Source organism: Periplaneta americana, chromosome 6 (assembly GCF_040183065.1).
Source record: "Periplaneta americana isolate PAMFEO1 chromosome 6, P.americana_PAMFEO1_priV1, whole genome shotgun sequence".
Classification (NCBI taxonomy): Eukaryota; Metazoa; Arthropoda; class Insecta; order Blattodea; family Blattidae; genus Periplaneta; species Periplaneta americana.
The window spans coordinates 91681499-91699150 of record NC_091122.1 but is presented as its reverse complement, the minus strand read 5'-3'; the positions used below and the strand labels follow the sequence as shown (position 1 = coordinate 91699150).

The 17652-nt window shown below is 34.8% G+C and overlaps 1 protein-coding gene across 2 annotated transcripts in view; it reads left to right on the top strand.

Annotated features, from left to right (window-relative positions):
* LOC138701494 (uncharacterized) overlaps positions 1–14537 on the top strand; it is a 42298-nt gene extending 27761 nt beyond the window's left edge. For both annotated transcript variants that reach the window (XM_069828412.1, XM_069828413.1), the window contains one exon: positions 14139–14537. In XM_069828412.1, coding sequence (XP_069684513.1) covers positions 14139–14253 — 115 coding nt within the window. In that variant the 3' untranslated portion in view covers positions 14254–14537. The remainder of the gene's footprint in view (positions 1–14138) is intronic.
* The last annotated feature ends 3115 nt before the right edge of the window (positions 14538–17652 follow it).

Genomic DNA, 17652 nt, shown 5'->3' with positions numbered 1-17652 from the left:
AAATTATGTAAATTAATTACCTGGTAACATTAAATAATATATACTTGCATATATAACAATATCACGTATCTAAAGACTGATATTTTTTACCGATTTGACTGCATCAAAATTGTCACAGTAAAACATTGCAGCATTTAGCCAGGTATCCCGCCTCGTTAATATAGGCTGTGGTGGCAAAGCTAGATCTGATAGGCATTCTCTGTATGCAGTAACACGAACAGGTGCTTTCAAGAAGATCTTTAATAAAAGGTAATGTTTATGTAAATATAATTAATTCTATTCAGAAATTTGAAAGAAGGAAAATGTATTCTATATTATCTATACGTTTCTTTACATTCTTTATGGACAATATCAATGCATTTACACTGTCATATTTTGAGCGAACTGTTTCCGCAACACGGTGCAGTGCATGGGCAAGGCAGGTAACATGCTTCAAGTTTAGATAAAATATCTTTATTCCTTTCCCAACCTTTACCATAAAAGGGACAGCATCGCTTAGCAACAAGAGAACTCTCCTCTTATTTAGGTTATCTGGTCACAAAGTTCCTATAATGTGGACAGAAAATATACCAACATGATTTGATTTCTAAACTTGAAACAATTTTTTATGTGTGTGTGTTTTGTGTTTGTGTGTGTGTGTGTGTGTGCGTGCATGCGCTAAATCATTATTTCATTAGTACAACTACTTACATAATCCATTGTGAAAGAAATTTGCAATTGTGGAATGATTAGTTTTTTCCAAAAATTCGCACTGTACAAGATGAGGATGGTCAGTTCCCTCCTCACACAACTTTCCAACAATTAAATTTGCTACATATCGACCCATGGAATCTGTCGTTTAACCTACAAAAGTCCATATCTCCGAGTTTTCGTAGTTCCTCTCGAATTTCATCTAAAACCTGCAGCAATTATACAGTTTTATTATTTAGACTAGCAATTGTACAGATTTACGCATCTGAGACTTGGCCATTGCCGAAGTCAGATGCGACATTATTATGTACATTTGAAAGAAAGATTCTTAGGAAAATCTTTGGACTAGTTAGAGAAAATGGAATATGGAGAAGAAGATATAATTTCAAACTGTACAGATTATATAATGAGCCGGAGATTGTTAAATTCATAAAAATAAGAAGATTGGATTGGGCCGGGCATGTTGTGAGAATGCAAGATGATAGAGTTGCGAAGAGAGTTTTTAAATTTATTCCGATGGAAAGAAGGAGGGTTGGGAGACCGAGATTGAGATGGGAAAACTGTGTGATGGATGACATCAAGACTTTGGGTATTAGAAATTGGAGAAGTTTGGCATTGGATAGGGAGGAATGGCGAAAACTTCTGAAGAAAGCCAGGGCCCATAAAGGGCTGTTGTGCCATTGATGATGATGATGATGATGATGATGATGATGATGATGATGATGATGATGATGAATTGTACAGATTTATTATTTAAACTATCTACTGAAATAGTTTTAGTCCTTAAATTACCGGTACTTTCATTCATCAGTGTCTTTCATTCATAAAAACAATGCAAAATTCAAATTGAATTCAGACTACCACTTGTATCAAACAAGAATATCACGTCATATCATCTGTCCACTCATAGAATTACCACAAGTCTTAAAAGTATTTTACATAGAGGCATAAACATGTATAAGGCAAAAGAAGTTTAAAAGCATAGTCAACAGGTTGCTGCTGCATCAAATGTCATATACTGTAGAGGAATTTATGTGTTTCGACCTTGCATGAAAGTGCCTACTAATGTGTAATTGTGAAGGCATATAGGTCGTTATTGCTGTTAAGAACATTTCTATTACCGGTATTATTATTATTATTATTATTATTATTATTATTATTATTATTGTTGTTGGTATTATTATTATTTACTTACTTACTTACAAATGGCTTTTAAGGAACTCGAAGGTTCATTGCCGCCCTCACGTAAGCCCGCCATCGGTCCCTATCCTGTGCAAGATTAATCCAGTCTCTATCATCATATCCCACCTCCCTCAAATCCATTTTAATATTATCCTCCCATCTACGTCTCGGCCTCCCTAAAGGTCTTTTTCCCTCCGGTCTCCCAACTAACACTCTAAATGCATTTCTGGATTCGCCCATACGTGCTACATGCCCTGCCCATCTCAAACGTCTGGATTTAATGTTCCTAATTATGTCAGGTGAAGAATACAATGCGTGCAGTTCTGCGTTGTGTAACTTTCTCCATTCTCCTGTAACTTCATCCCGCTTAGCCCCAAATATTTTCCTAAGCACCTTATTTTCAAACACCCTTAACCTATGTTGCTCTCTCAGAGTGAGAGTCCAAGTTTCACAACCATACAGAAGAACCGGTAATATAACTGTTTTATAAATTCTAACTTTCAGATTTTTGGACAGCAGACTGGATGATAAGAAATTTCAAAGGCATAGGTTCCGTTAAGTTCAATGTTAATTGAAAAATGAGTTCTATTCAGTCAATTCAAAATTACAATAAATTTGCCAATAGCGGTATCTATCTATTACAATGCAGGGGCGTATTTTGCGGACTACCAGGGCTACCGGCGGTAGGCCAAGGAAATTACAAAAGAAAAAGTTTATAATATAACATAATGTAATAATTTTGTATTATTAGTTTTACCATAGTAATTAAAATTAAAGTAATTGTTAGATTTATATGCGCTCTCTGCTCTCGAAAAGAAACAAGTTGTCAAGGCGGCATCGCTGGAGAAACCGCTTGCTACGTGAGGTAGCCTGTGACCGTTTCGCTCACGCTGTCCTTCGCACAACTGCCCGTCCCCCCCGCTCCCTACTGTTTCCATCGTGCACTGTAGGCGGGCGAGTTGCCGCTCTCGTGATCGGTTTCTTCGCAGGCGCGAAGCAGCTATATGCTTAGTACGCTAGCAAATGAATGTGATTGTGTTCTTGCAGTGCAGTATTTTAAATCTGTGATTTGTTCGAGTGTCTAAGAGTTATATTAATTGTGAATTATTAAGTTTTTAATTTCCCAATTAAGTGATATTGTGAAAAATATGGCAGAAAAAGTTTCTGGAGAGGTTTGTGTTGAAAATGACTGTGTAATAGAAGGTTTATTAAAAGTGCCTTTCAACCGTCGTACATAACAACGAGAAAGTTGAAATTGTGAAAATGGAAAGACCAACTCCTGAGTTAAATTTGTCCATGGACGTAAAAGAAAAACAGCGTGAGTACACACGCCATTTCACTTCAACATCATATAATAATAATAATAATAATAATAATAATAATAATAATAATAATAATAATAATAATAATAATAATAATGATTTATTTAACCTGGCAGAGTTAAGGCCATACGGCCTTCTCTAACACTCAACCAGGAGTAAAAACTGCGTTATAGAAACACTACAAATTTACAAAGTACACACAAAACTGAATAAGATAATAATAATAAAATGTAAACAACAAGTAAGAAGAAATCAGACATAATATATAACATACAGAAAGAAAGAAAAAAGCATAATAAAATGTGAACAGCAGGTCAAAAATAAATGAGGCCTACAAAGTATAAAAAAATAAGAATTATTGATAATAATAATAATAATAATAATAATAATAATAAATAAGAATAGTAATGATAATAATAATGATAATAATAATATTAATAATAATAATAAATAAAATAATAATAATAACAGGCCTAATAGCAATAATAATACTAATAGTAGTAATACAATAGTGCAGTACAAAGCATACAATGAATACAATATTTTTAAGTATACACAGTAAGGAAAATTATGTTTATATATAGCTCAACTTATCACATTAGAGATATACCATTATCGGAAAATATGAGAACAAAAATATAAAATAAGTTAAATATCACTAGAACATAAAAAAAAAATGTGAATACGTGGAAATAATAGGGGGATGAAGTGTGCATAATTCGATATAGGAGAGAAAGTGAGTGCAGATTTCTCCTCTCATGTAACCTAAGCCATGATAACTTCTCGAAAGAAGGTGAGATATGATCATAGTATCGAACATTACAAATGAAGCGGACGCACGCGTTATGAACACGCTGTAGTTTCTGGGCGGAATCAATCCTGAGATCACTGAACAAAACGTCGCAATAATCGAAGTGAGGTAGAATGAGTGTCTGTACCAGCGTCTGTTTTAATTTAGATGGATAATGATACAATCTTTTTAGTGAATGGAGAATAGAGAATGCCTTCTTACATGTATATTTAATATGCGTATCCCAACTAAGATTAGATTCGAAATGCACTCCGAGATTTTTTACGGTAGAGCTAAACGGGATGATTGTTTTATCCAGTTTCACAGGTGGAATATTCAGGTCGTTGACTTCAGGAATTAATCTACGGTTCGCGAACAGAATAGCCTGTGATTTACATGCGTTTAGGTTAAGCCCAAATTGTTGAGACCAGGAAGAGATGGAATCAAGATCTTCATTAAGACTATTAATGCTATCATTTAGTGCATCAGGACGCGCTGAAATATACAATTGAACGTCGTCTGCATATATTTGATATCTGCAGTGCTTAAATGATTTAGAAATTCCATTTATATAAATAGAGAAGAGCAAGGGGCCTAATACTGATCCCTGAGGAACTCCTGTATCTACAGTACGCCAGGATGAGAAACGATTATTAGATATGACACGCTGCTGGTGGCCAGTAAGGTAGGAGTACATCCAGGTGATAACACTATCAGAAAGGTGTAGCGTTTGTAGTTTAGTCAATAGTAGATCGAAGTCAACAGAATCAAAGGCTTTCCTATAGTCCAATAAAACTAGTACAGTAGCCTGTCGTTTATCCATGGCTGCGCGTATGTCCTCAGTAACATTCAACAAAGCAGTAGAAGTGCTATGGCCATTTCTGAATCCTGATTGTAAAGGGTCTAAAAGATTAAATTCTATTAGGTAGTCTAACAACTGCTTATGAATGATGCGTTCCAGGGCTTTGGATAAAACGGGAAGAATGGAGATTGGCCTATAGTCTTTTGCAGAAGTTGGTGAATTTACTTTAGGAAGTGGGCGTACCAAAGCTGTTTTCCAGAGTTGCGGATAAACAGACGTGATAACTGAAGAATTGAAAATATGGGTTATTACAGGAAGCACGATATCAACTAACTTATTGATAAAGACTATGCTTATGTTGTCAGAGCCTTGTGCTTTAGATTTAATGCTTTTAAGAGCCCTTCTTACTTCAGAATCAGTAATGTGCGAGAAGAAAAATTTTTCGCGAGAAGGAGGAGGATTAGCTAGGAGAGTATTAATTGTATTTAGTTTTGACTGTTTTTCAGGTCGTATAGTGGGAGGTGAGGTAAGGTATTCATTGAGTTTATCAAGTGGTATGTTTATAACTTCAGCTTCTGATGCTTTCTTCCCTACTCCCATATCACGTAAGTTATTCCAAAGACACCGCAGGGGAACGGACGGGTCGACGAGACTCAGAGCGTGACGGCGTTTAGCATTCCTAATGCTTTGTGTGGTTTTGTTTCTAAGTTTTTTGTAGTTGTTAAAGTTTTCGGCAGATTTGTTGTTTCTGTACTTCCGGAAAGCAGCGTCACGTGACGTCATAAGATTACGAATATTGTCATTCAGCCATGGGGCGGGTCGGTGGGTGACTCGTCTCTTCTTTAAAGGTGCATGTTTGTCGAATAATTGTATTATCATGTCATTAAAGGTGGCAACTTTTTCGTCAACAGTGATTAAATTAAAAATAGTATGCCATGGCATTTGTAAGGCGTCAGAAGTTAGTTGGTCGTTGTCAATGCCTTTTAGATCTCTGTAAGTAATTACCTTAGCTGCATGGTAAGTGGAATTGGTTGTGTGGTACTTCTAAACTATTTTGCTGGCCATGTTTGTTATTTAGCCGCAAAACTAATGTGTGGTCAAAAGAGGGGTTTTCTAATATGAACTCCCTTCGAACGGCAGTCCTAGAATACGACAAATCAAAAGCTCATATTTGTAGTAGCATGAACTTTGCAAACTTTGGGAAGACAAGAATTGATTTACAGCTAGATAAGCGAAAAGCTCTACACATCAATCAACACAATGCTCTTGTGAAAAAAAAAAAAATCGGGAGATTTTACTGCATCTTATTTACGCAGTCTGCTTTCTAGGAAAACAAGAATTGGCTTTTCGGGGTCATAATGAGAGTGTGGAATCAGACAATATAGGAAATCATTTTGAATATTTAAGTTCCTTAAGTGAATTTGACCATTTACTGGCTAATCATCTTGAGAGTTCAACAGTATTTCGTGGTACTTCTCTCGCAATTCAGAATGACTTAATATTTGCTATAAGTGGGGTTATGATAAAGAACATAAAACCTTTTGTGGCCATTGTTGTTGATGAAACAAGTTACTGCTCTAATCAGAGTCAATTGTCCACTGTTTTAAGATACGTCGACAGTACTGCCAATGTTCAAGAACGGTTTATAGGATTCACAAATGTCAGTTCGGACAAAACTGCTGCTGCTTTGTTTCAGCATGTGGAAGGTGTTATAGCAGAATACAATGTCGGCGATAAGTTAATTGCACAGACATACGATGGTGCTTCAGTTATGGCGGGAAATATTATTGGCTTAAAAACAAAAGTTCAAGAAAAGTATCCTCAAGCACTATTTGTCCATTGTTACAGCCATGTTCTCAATTTAGTTTTGCAACAAACTACTTCATCCATTCCAGAATGCCGCATTTTTTTCAAAACATTGTCGGTTCAGCTGCATTTTTCTCATCATCTCCTAAAAGATCAGAAAACTCAAAGAATTTATGAACAAGAAACTCCCAAAAGTAGCACCAACTAGATTGAATTTTACATCTCGGCTTGTAAATACAGTAAAGGAATACAGAGAAAAACGGACTGCTTTCTTTAAAAATATCATTTGTAATGACTCTGAAGAAAACTGGGATGGTGCTGTAAATGTGCAGGCTCAAGGATATTTGAATTTTTTCACACAGTTTCAGAATATATTTCTTCCTGAAGTCTATGCTAGAGTGTTCACACATACAGATGTGCTATACAATATTCTTCAGACAAAAAATCTAGACATAGCATGCTACTTGCAAGAGGTATCAAAGTTAAAAACAAAAAGAATACTATATCCGAGTTCAGATGTAGTGGGTTTCCGTCCATATGGAGTAATATGGAAAATGAAAATTCTTCAGACAATACAATGGAACCACCATTAAAGCGAAGAAAAGGAGATGATGAATTGAAATACAGGCAGCTGTACTACAGCATACTAGATCGTATGCACATGGAAATTACTGACAGATTTTCTGATTATGGAAAGCTTCAGTTCACACATCTTCTAGATTGTCAAAAATTTTCTGCTTATAGAGAAAACTTCCCGAATGAGGCACTAAACAAATTATTTCAGTCCTATAACTGTCACTTTGATCAAGTACGTTTGAAAAATGAATTAAGTGTAATATATTCAGCAGAAGCCTTTGATTTATCGAACAAACCTATCCATGAAATATTATCTGCCATATATGAAAACCAGCTGAACCAAGTTATTCCTGAAGTCCTTAAATTGGCAACATTAATTGCAGGGGCGTATTTTGCGGACTACCGGAGCTACCGGCGGTAGCCCAAGGAAATTACAAAAGAAAAAGTTTATAATATAACATAATGTAATAATTTTGTATTACCGTATTAGTTTTACCACAGTAATTAAAATTAAAGTAATTGTTAGATTTATATGCGCTCTCTGCTCTCGAAAATAAACAAGTTGTCAAGGCGGCATCACTGGAGAAATCGCTGCCGCGAAGGGTAGCCTGAGACCGTTCCGCTCATGTCGCACAACTCTCCGTCCCCCCGTTCCCTCCTGTTTCCATCGTGCACTGTAGGAGGGTGAGTTGCCGCTCTCGTGATCGGTTTCCTGGAAGGCGCGAAGCAACAATATGCTTAGTACGCTAGCTCATTAATGTGATTGTGTTCTTGCAGTGCAGTATTTTAAATTTGTGATTTGTTCGAGTGTCTAAGAGTTATATTAATTGTGAATTATTAAGTTTTTAATTTCCCAATTAAGTGATATTGTGAAAAATATGGCAGAACAAGTTTCTGGAGAGGTTTGTGTTGAAAATGACTGTGTAATAAAAGGTTTATTAAAAGTGCCTTTCAACCGTCGTACATACAACGAGAAAGTTGAAATTGTGAAAATGGAAAGACCAACTCCTGAGTTAAATTTGTCCATGGACGTAAAAGAAAAACAGCGTGAGTACACACGCCATTTCACTTCAACATCATATGGTAAGTGGAATTGGTTGTGTGGTACTTCTAAACTGTCTAAACTATTTTGCTAGCCATGTTTGTTATTTAGCCGCAAAACTAATGTGTGGTCAAAAGAGGGGTTTTCTAATATGAACTCCCTTCGAACGGCAGTCCTAAAACACGACAAATCAAAAGCTCATATTTATAGTAGCATGAACTTTGCAAACTTTGGGAAGACAAGAATTGATTTACAGCTAGATAAGCAAAAAGTTCTACACATCAACCAACACAATGCTCTTGTGAAAAAAAATCGGGAGATTTTACTGCGTCTTATTAACGCAGACTGCTTTCTAGGAAAACAAGAATTGGCTTTTCGGGGTCATAATAAGAGTGTGGAATCAGAGAATAGAGGAAATTATATTGAATATTTAAGTTCCTTAAGTGAATTTGACCATTTACTGGCCAATCATCTTGAGAGTTCAACAGTATTCCGTGGTACTTCTCCCGCAATTCAGAATGACTTAATATTTGCTATAAGTGGGGTTATGATAAAGAACATAAAATCTGAAATAGAAGAAGCACCTTTTGTGGCCATTGTTGTTGATGAAACAAGTGACTGCTCTACTCAGAGTCAATTGTCCACTGTTTTAAGATACGTCGACAGTACTGCCAATGTTCAAGAACGGTTTATAGGATTCACAAATGTCAATTCGGACAAAACTGCTGCTGCTTTGTTTCAGCATGTGGAAGGTGTTATAGCAGAATACAATGTCGGCAATAAGTTAATTGCACAGACATACGATGGTGCTTCAGTTATGGCGGGAAATATTAATGGCTTAAAAACAAAAGTTCAAGAAAAGTATCCTCAAGCACTATTTGTCCATTGTTACAGCCATGTTCTCGATTTAGTTTTGCAACAAACTACTTTATCCATTCCAGAATGCCGCATTTTTTTCAAAACACTGTCGGGTTTAGCTGCATTCTTCTCATCATCTCCTAAAAGATCAGAAAAACTCAAGGAATTTATGAAAAAGAAACTCCCAAAAGTAGCACCAACTAGATTGAATTTTACATCTCGGCTTGTAAATACAGTAAAGGAATACAGAGAACAACTGACTGCTTTCTTTGAAAATATAATTTGTAATGACTCTGAAGAAAACTGGGATGATGATGTAATTGTGCAGGCTCAAGGATATTTGTATTTTTTCACACAGTTTCAGAATATATTTCTTCTTGAAGTCTATGCTAGAGTGTTCGCACATACAGATGTGCTCTACAATATTCTTCAAACAAAAAGTCTAGACGTAGCATACTGCTTGCAAGAGGTATCAAAGTTAAAACATACTATATCCGAGTTCAGATGTAGTGGGTTTCCGTCCATATGGAGTAATATGGAAAATGAAAATTCTTCAGACAATACAATGGAACCACCATTAAAGCGAAGAAAAGGAGATGATGAATTGAAATATAGGCAGCTGTACTACAGCATACTAGATCGTATGCACATGGAAATTACTGACAGATTTTCTGATTATGGAAAGCTTCAGTTCACACATCTTCTAGATTGTCAAAAATTTTCTGCTTATAGAGAAAACTTCCCGAATGAGGCGCTAAACAAATTATTTCAGTCCTATAACTGTCACTTTGATCAAGTACGTTTGAAAAATGAATTAAGTGTAATATATTCAGCAGAAGTCTTTGATTTTTCGAACAAACCTATCCATGAAATATTATCTGCCATATATGAAAACCAGCTGAACCAAGTTATTCCTGAAGTCCTTAAATTGGCAACATTAATTGTGACAATACCAGCTACGTCAGCATCGGTAGAAAGAACATTTTCTGCGTTGAAGAGAATAAAATCCTACTGTAGATCAACTCATACACAAGAACGTTTATCCGGCTTGGCACTGATGTCAATTGAAAAGTCATTTCTACAGAAACTTTGCAAGCGGCCCAACTGTAAATTTCAATGACGAAGTCATCAAAGTATTTTCGTCCCAGTCAAGACGTCTGGAATTCACATATAAATAGGTAAGGAATTTTATTATAGGGTTTTAAAAATATATTTTGTGTAATAATAGGGTCAGTGGTAGCCCAGACCCTTAAACCAGTATACGCCACTGATTAATTGTGACAATACCAGCTACGTCAGCATCGGTAGAAAGAACATTTTCTGCATTGAAGAGAATAAAATCCTACTGTAGATCAAGTCATACACAAGAACGTTTATCCGGCTTGGCACTAATATCCATTGAAAAGTCATTTATACAGAAACATTGCAAGTGGCCCAACTGTAATTTCAAGGACGATGTCATCAACGTATTTTCGTCCCAATCAAGACGTCTGGAATTCACATAAATATGTAAGGAATTTTATTATAGGGATTTTAAAATATATTTTGTGTAATAATAGGGTCAGTGGTAGCCCAAACCCTTTAACCAGTATACGCCACTGTTACAATGTAAAAACTGTCCCAGTAAATACGTTGGCCAAACAAAAAGGAATTTTCGCACGCGTTACAAAGAGCACGTCTCTGACTTAAAATTCAATAGGAATAAATCAAAGTTTGCCACGCATCTCATTTCCCTTAATCACAAACTTACTGGCATAGAAGAAGCCCTTCAGGTCTTAAAGACTATTAACAATCATAATTATATGAATGCTGCGGAGGAACTATATATTACCACCTTTTCTAATAATAACGATAGCCCGCTCCTTAACGAACAATATCCAAATTCAAATAACTCGCTGTTTAAAATCACACGCAAGTAACGGTCATTCATTCACTAGTCGTGCAACGTATACAGTTTTCGTCATACGCTACCACTTAATATAAAGATCAGTCGTGTCGCCGTCGTCATGGATTTCAAGACGTTCTTCTATTTTTTGTAAGTATTGTTTTAGAAGATTTAAATAATACTTAAATGCTTCTAAATATTCTTTCATTCTATCCTTACAATTTACAGGATTTTTCCTGCTCTCCATAACGGCCACACGACCGACCTGTTCGTAGCATCTTCAAATGTATCTTGAAAACTGTATCTGCAATGACAGAAGAGTTTTGCTGTTTCCTTGGTTCACACACGCCTCTTTCAACACAGTGATTCTACACACATCGTGGAGGCTTTTTGCTATATTCTATTCTCTGTTTTTAAGTGATATTACAGTTGTAACTTTGGTTTTTAACGTCATATACCAAGTGTTCACTTTTTATAACATGTTCCATTCGACCTACACGACCTGAAGATGCCAATCAAAATTGGCGAAAACGTTTGTTTTTAAAATCTGTGTAAATGTTATTATAACATGCTTTATTGTGTTTATGTTAAGTATTGACTGAATAGAACTCATTTTTCAATTGGATGATAAGAGCTTCTCAACCGAATAATAACACGCATTTCCCATATTTATTCTGCGTTTAATTTCCTCCCGAGTGTCATTTATATTTGTTACTGTTGCTCCAAGATATTTGAATTTTTCCACCTCTTCGAAGGATAAATCTCCAATTTTTATATTTATTATTATTATTATTATTATTATTATTATTTTTATTTTTATACTATCTTAGATACAATTCTTCTTAAATCATGTCAGTAGATGTCCTGCAATAACAAAGCTACAAATTCATAAATATGCCTATGGTATAATCAGAAACTAGATTAAGACCTAGAAATAAGATTGATGAAGCCATGATTTGTAAAAATCTTTATGGTGAACAAATTACTATTACTATTAGATTATTATACTTGTTCTCAGATAACAATAGAAATTAAAAATGAGATAATATATTGTTTAAATTTTCCTTATCTTTGCCTATGACCTCGATAGATAATTTTTTTGCAAGGTCGATGGATTTGGGACATTATTTTTTGTGTATTTCTCTAGAAATACTTTTAATCCAGGATTTGCTAACTTTTCGAAAGGAATATTTGTTCCTACAAAAGCATCACACAAATCCATAAAGAATGCATTTGGTGCTTGTTTAGATGGTGCAGTGACAAATGATTGTATGCATCGTGTTTTGGTTAGTTGCCTCCGTTTCATCTTTGCCATATGTGAAACTGAAGCGATGTGTGTGTCAACTTGAAATTTTTTTGAACACTGAATCTGCAAATACAATATAAATCAATATTTTGATAATGAAAGTTTTACATAGGCCTATATTTCAGTCATTTATTTTTTTTTAAATTCTGTGATGTTCTAGAACTAGTGATTATCAGATGAACTGAATGAACTGACTGGTCTGCACGAAACTAGTCAGCCAGATAAATTTCAAAAGTTAACACAGTAAAGATATCATAAAGTTATTCAGGGATTATAAGTGTTAAAAGAATGTATCGAACAATTAATAATAATAATAATAATAATAATAATAATAATAATAATAATAATAATAATAATAATAATATCAAATTGAATATATATATATATATATATATATATATAAACGTCCTGAAGGAAAATGGTTCCCCATTTTGTTTATTCACTATTTATTTAATTTTTCAGTTATTAGAAAGTGTTAAGAAAAAATGGTTAAACGAGCATTGAGCGGATTCCGCCGATTTTGGAAGACACCGACGCACTTAGGTTAGGTTAGGTTAGTTTAGGCTTTTATTATCCCGTCAAGATGAAGGCGAAAGCGATTGAGTGTGATTTTTTGTTTTCTATGTTGGCAGTTCAAGTACGTCGGTGTCTATTCCAAAATCGGTGGAATCCGCTCAACGCTCGTTTCACCGAAAAAATTTATAAAACTTATATGCCCAGTCGATTCTGCATTACTGTAAAGTCAACCTACCCACACATTAATGGTTTTTTAAATTTTTCTCATAGAACACATTATAATGTCGTTTAATTATTATTTTCCTTTATACAAATAATGTACTACTGCATTTCATACATTGCATATAATCTCCATGCTCATTTGGTGAAAACATATATCATTCAGGATTATACTTGTTGTAAGTTTTATTTATATAAGGTGAATCGTAAGTAATGTTATTAATTTTAAAAGGTTATTCTTCGAGATACTTTAAACAAAAGAGTTTAATACAATTTTGCTGGTTTTTGCTTCCTTTTCGAGATAAAAATTGTTTTATATTAAAGATTTCATGGCATGTATTGGGAAAGCCATTGATTTAATTCCCATTATGCTCAGTCGATTTAAGGGAGCAGTGTATTATGATAATAAATTATTGAAAGAATTTTAGTTTTATCCTTTATATGTGCAGAAATTTGATCCGAACAAATGCACCTTTTCGTTCTGCGAAGGAATTTTACAATGTTACATTTGTTCGGATCAAATTTCTGCACATTTAAAGGACAAAACTAAAATTCTTTTTTTTTTTTTACAATTTATTGTCATAATACACTACTCTCTCTTAAATTGACTGAGTATATTGGGAATTAAATCAAGGGTTTTCCAAAACACACCATAAAATGTTTCATATAAAACATTTTTTATCTCGAAAAGGAAGCAAAAACGAACAAAATTATATTAAACCTTTTTGCTTCAAATATCTCAAAGAACAACCTCTTGAAATTAATGACATTACTTACGGTTCATTCTGTATATCTTGAAGCCATTGTTACTTCGCAACTTCACTACCACACTAGTTCTAATGTACAAACCTAAACTATATTCACCGCGTCTATCTTCAAGGGCTTGCATGATGTTTCATTTACACTGACCCACATGTGCATAAATTGACATTGCTTGGCGAGGTTATGTACAAAGAATGGTTATAAGACGACATTTGAAGCAGATTCTTAATTATAGATCTAAAGAATAAGGAATGTAGGGGTGATGCAAGAACTTCAAAGTCGAACACAGGAAAAAGACGATAATGATTGCAGCGAACAATGCTAAAAACATCTTTTTAATAATGCCACATAACATCAATGTTAATACTTGTTCCTGTCGCAGGTATCTGGACTATGGGCGACTGGGCATCAAAACATTCACATTGAACCAACACAAGGAAGCACTGCAAGCTCTCAAGACAGGAAGCATCGCAAAGGCCATCTTCAAGATCCAGTGATACTATCAACTTCGTCGTCATCACCACCAACTTCGTTTTCATGAGGAGGGAACTACACTACTACCACTACTATCAATACCCCATTACCGTACTAACATCCCACCACCACCACCACCACCACCATCACCACCACAACCTACCTTTATCTTATCTTTCATCTGCAGTACAATACATATTTTTTCACTGCATTACAGCAGGCAATATGACAGAACATAAGTGTCTTAAAATGTAGTTCTCTTTTGTACATGAAAAATATTAAAGTTTGTTGTTTTTGTTGGCTGTTTCATGTGCCATTGACTTGAAGTTTTGAACCATTTGCTTTCCAGAATGCTAACTTTCACATATTGCCAGGGGTATAGTGTGCATGGATGCGGGTGATGTGTCGCATTCCTGAATTTTTCTGAACAAAAAATATATTTATCATTATTTACCGGTACTTTATTTTGTGTGTATCATGTTGTACTTGTTACACATAATAATTATTTTAAGATTACTTTCAAATTTTAAATGTCGCTGTTACAACAATGGAAATAAATATTACACGAAGTGACAATTTATTAACAGTGAGTTCTTACTCCCAAGAAATGTGACTATGTAAGTCGCATCAGCAGGAGTATGTCAGAGCGAGACAATGTTCAACTGCTGAGTGGAAGAACGTCACTTATAGGCACCGTGCAAGCTCCTCTGGTGACGACTGTTGTTACTAACTGCGGGACAGCAGCGATAGAGTTGTGCTTGAAGCGTATGAATGTACTTAACATCTCAGGTTAAGTGATTAGAAATATGGATGATCCTAAAAAGCGGAAAGGTAATGCAAATTGCTGTGTTCTTGAGTGTAGTAATGCTTATAGGAACACACCAACCGATATTGTTTTTATTCATTCCCAAAACAGAAAACTGAAGTGCAACGACGCTAATTGTGGATCCATGCAGTAGCCTACGCAGACGAAAGTAAATAAGGCTACACTGCTTGTAATCATAGTATTATTATATACTAGGCCTAATATAAAAAATAGAATGTATATAGTATTATGGTTATAAATAACCATTAAGTTAACAACAGGAATTTATCATTTAAATTTCAAAAAGCACATAATTACTGAGTTCTTTACATATATATATATATATATATATATATATATATATATATATATATATTAGCAACAATTAATATTAATATACTTATTTTTAAATGTATTCATATCGATATTTAATTCTTGATTTCAAGTGCTAATGGTTCACCTTGGAAACCAGCACCTGCAGCAAGAATTTGCGGTATTCATTTTATTGGGAATGAGATCAGAACACCTCCAAAATTAGTATACCATTCCTAGTATTTTTTATAAAAGATTACAAGAAAAAGACTGCCTCATCTCAACTAGCTCCGGAAAGGTACGAAGGAGACGCATAACGAAGAAGAAAAGATGAAAATTTAAGTTTTATGGAAGGCGAATGCTCAACAAGTGTTATTTCAAAAAATGAAGTAGCCATACAGGCAGAAGTAAATGAAACCATACTTAGTGATTTTGTTTTTTCTTTCACAATTGAATTGTGTGAATTGTCTACTCAAGTGTCTATTCCATTACATGCCGAACTGAGGTCACATAAGAAATGTTATAACAAGCATTCAGGAACAGATGATATGTTTAATGAAATGCAAGGTTTCCGAAATTATTCTACAATAAAATATGAGACAGAACTACCAGACTTAATAGGAGTGACATTTGTGGTTTCGAATATACTGTATTGTTAAAATTGTTGCCAGTTGAAACACAATCATACCCGTAGAATCATAAGAAATATTTCCAATTCTATCATTTAACCCAAAAATAGCTACCACAGATAGTCGAAACGCCCCAAGATTTAGACCATACATATTATTTTTGCCATTTTTATTAATGAATTTCACATCGAAAGCTTTCAAAAAATTCTGTCCAAGAGTAAGATTAGTAAAGAAAATCGTCTACTCATATTTTCCAATTAAAGTGAAAATTGGATTGTCGTATTCTGCTATGAGGGTGATGTTCGGAGTTAATCGTACAATTATAATTATGATGTACTTTTACAGCCACTTTAATGTTGTTGACATCCACAATGGTTACTGTAATTTTGTGTTTTGGCCTAGCAGAGAAAGTATTCAGGAAACAATGCCTGCAATATTGAAAAATATAGAGTGACAATTAATTGTTCAGAAGTGGAACAGCTACCCAGTGTGGATCAGATGGTGGCCTTCATATCAAAATGCTACCGAGGCAGATCGAGTGACATAGTCATAACAACTGATTGCGGATTATTGACTTTATTAGAAGGTGGTGATGAAGTCAGGTTTTCTCGGAATAATAACAAACCTCTCCGATAAAGGGATCATTGTTGTTACTCCACCGCATCTGCACGATGGTAAATTAACAGCTGAAGAAGTCGAAACTACTTACAGCGTTGCTAGTGTTCGAATTCATGTTGAAAGGTGCATTCAGCGAATTAAAATATACAGTATAACATTTTACACAAACTATCAATTGAACTGCTTCCGCATGTTGATCTTGTTTATTCAACTGTCCAAAGAGAAGTCTGAACCTCATAAGTGATACCAACAAGACATCACTTATGAGGCAACTAGGCCAGAATATCATGGGGTAGAATGGCCAGTTCCTTTTCCCTTCCATTGTGTATATCGCCGACTAGCTACAAATTACACTAGTCAGACTTCATATGCATACAAACAATATTGTTTCTTCCTCTGACACATATCGTCAAGTGAGATGTACTGCCTGATAACAGATGTACATATCAGCCAGAACCTCAATCAGAGGTAGTATGTTGATATTGTTCATATGTGTTGTGTTTTAGAGAATTTGCAGTCGCCCATTATTCAGGAAGTGTAATTAAGACTACTTTTATAATTAAATCACATTAAAATACGTAATTCATAGACACATTATACACACAAATATTACACACGTCATGATATCAAATATAAGTATATCAATGTTTTCGTAATATGACTGTTCACCCTCATTCAATGGTCTGAAATCTGATTTAAATGCCAAACAACTTCACTGATATTTCAGGAACTTTGTAGTTACACTTTTACACTCCTCTAGCAGTACTGAACTTTCCACTGAGTCTATAAAATAATTAAAGATTGGAGATTGGTGGGTTTGCAGTGAAAGACCTGCCCTTGGGCAGAACACTATGAATCAATGAACCCATTCTTACTAATATTACAACTTTTTATCGGCAGAAAGCCGCATGTAATTTCTATATCACTCATGACTAGTGAATGACTGCGAGCCTGTAGTTAATTAGGAATTGAGACACAGCGCGGCGCCACCAGTACGATTTTGAGACCCATGCACGGTGCCTATACCAGTGTGCAGACTGCAGAGAATGCAATGTAGA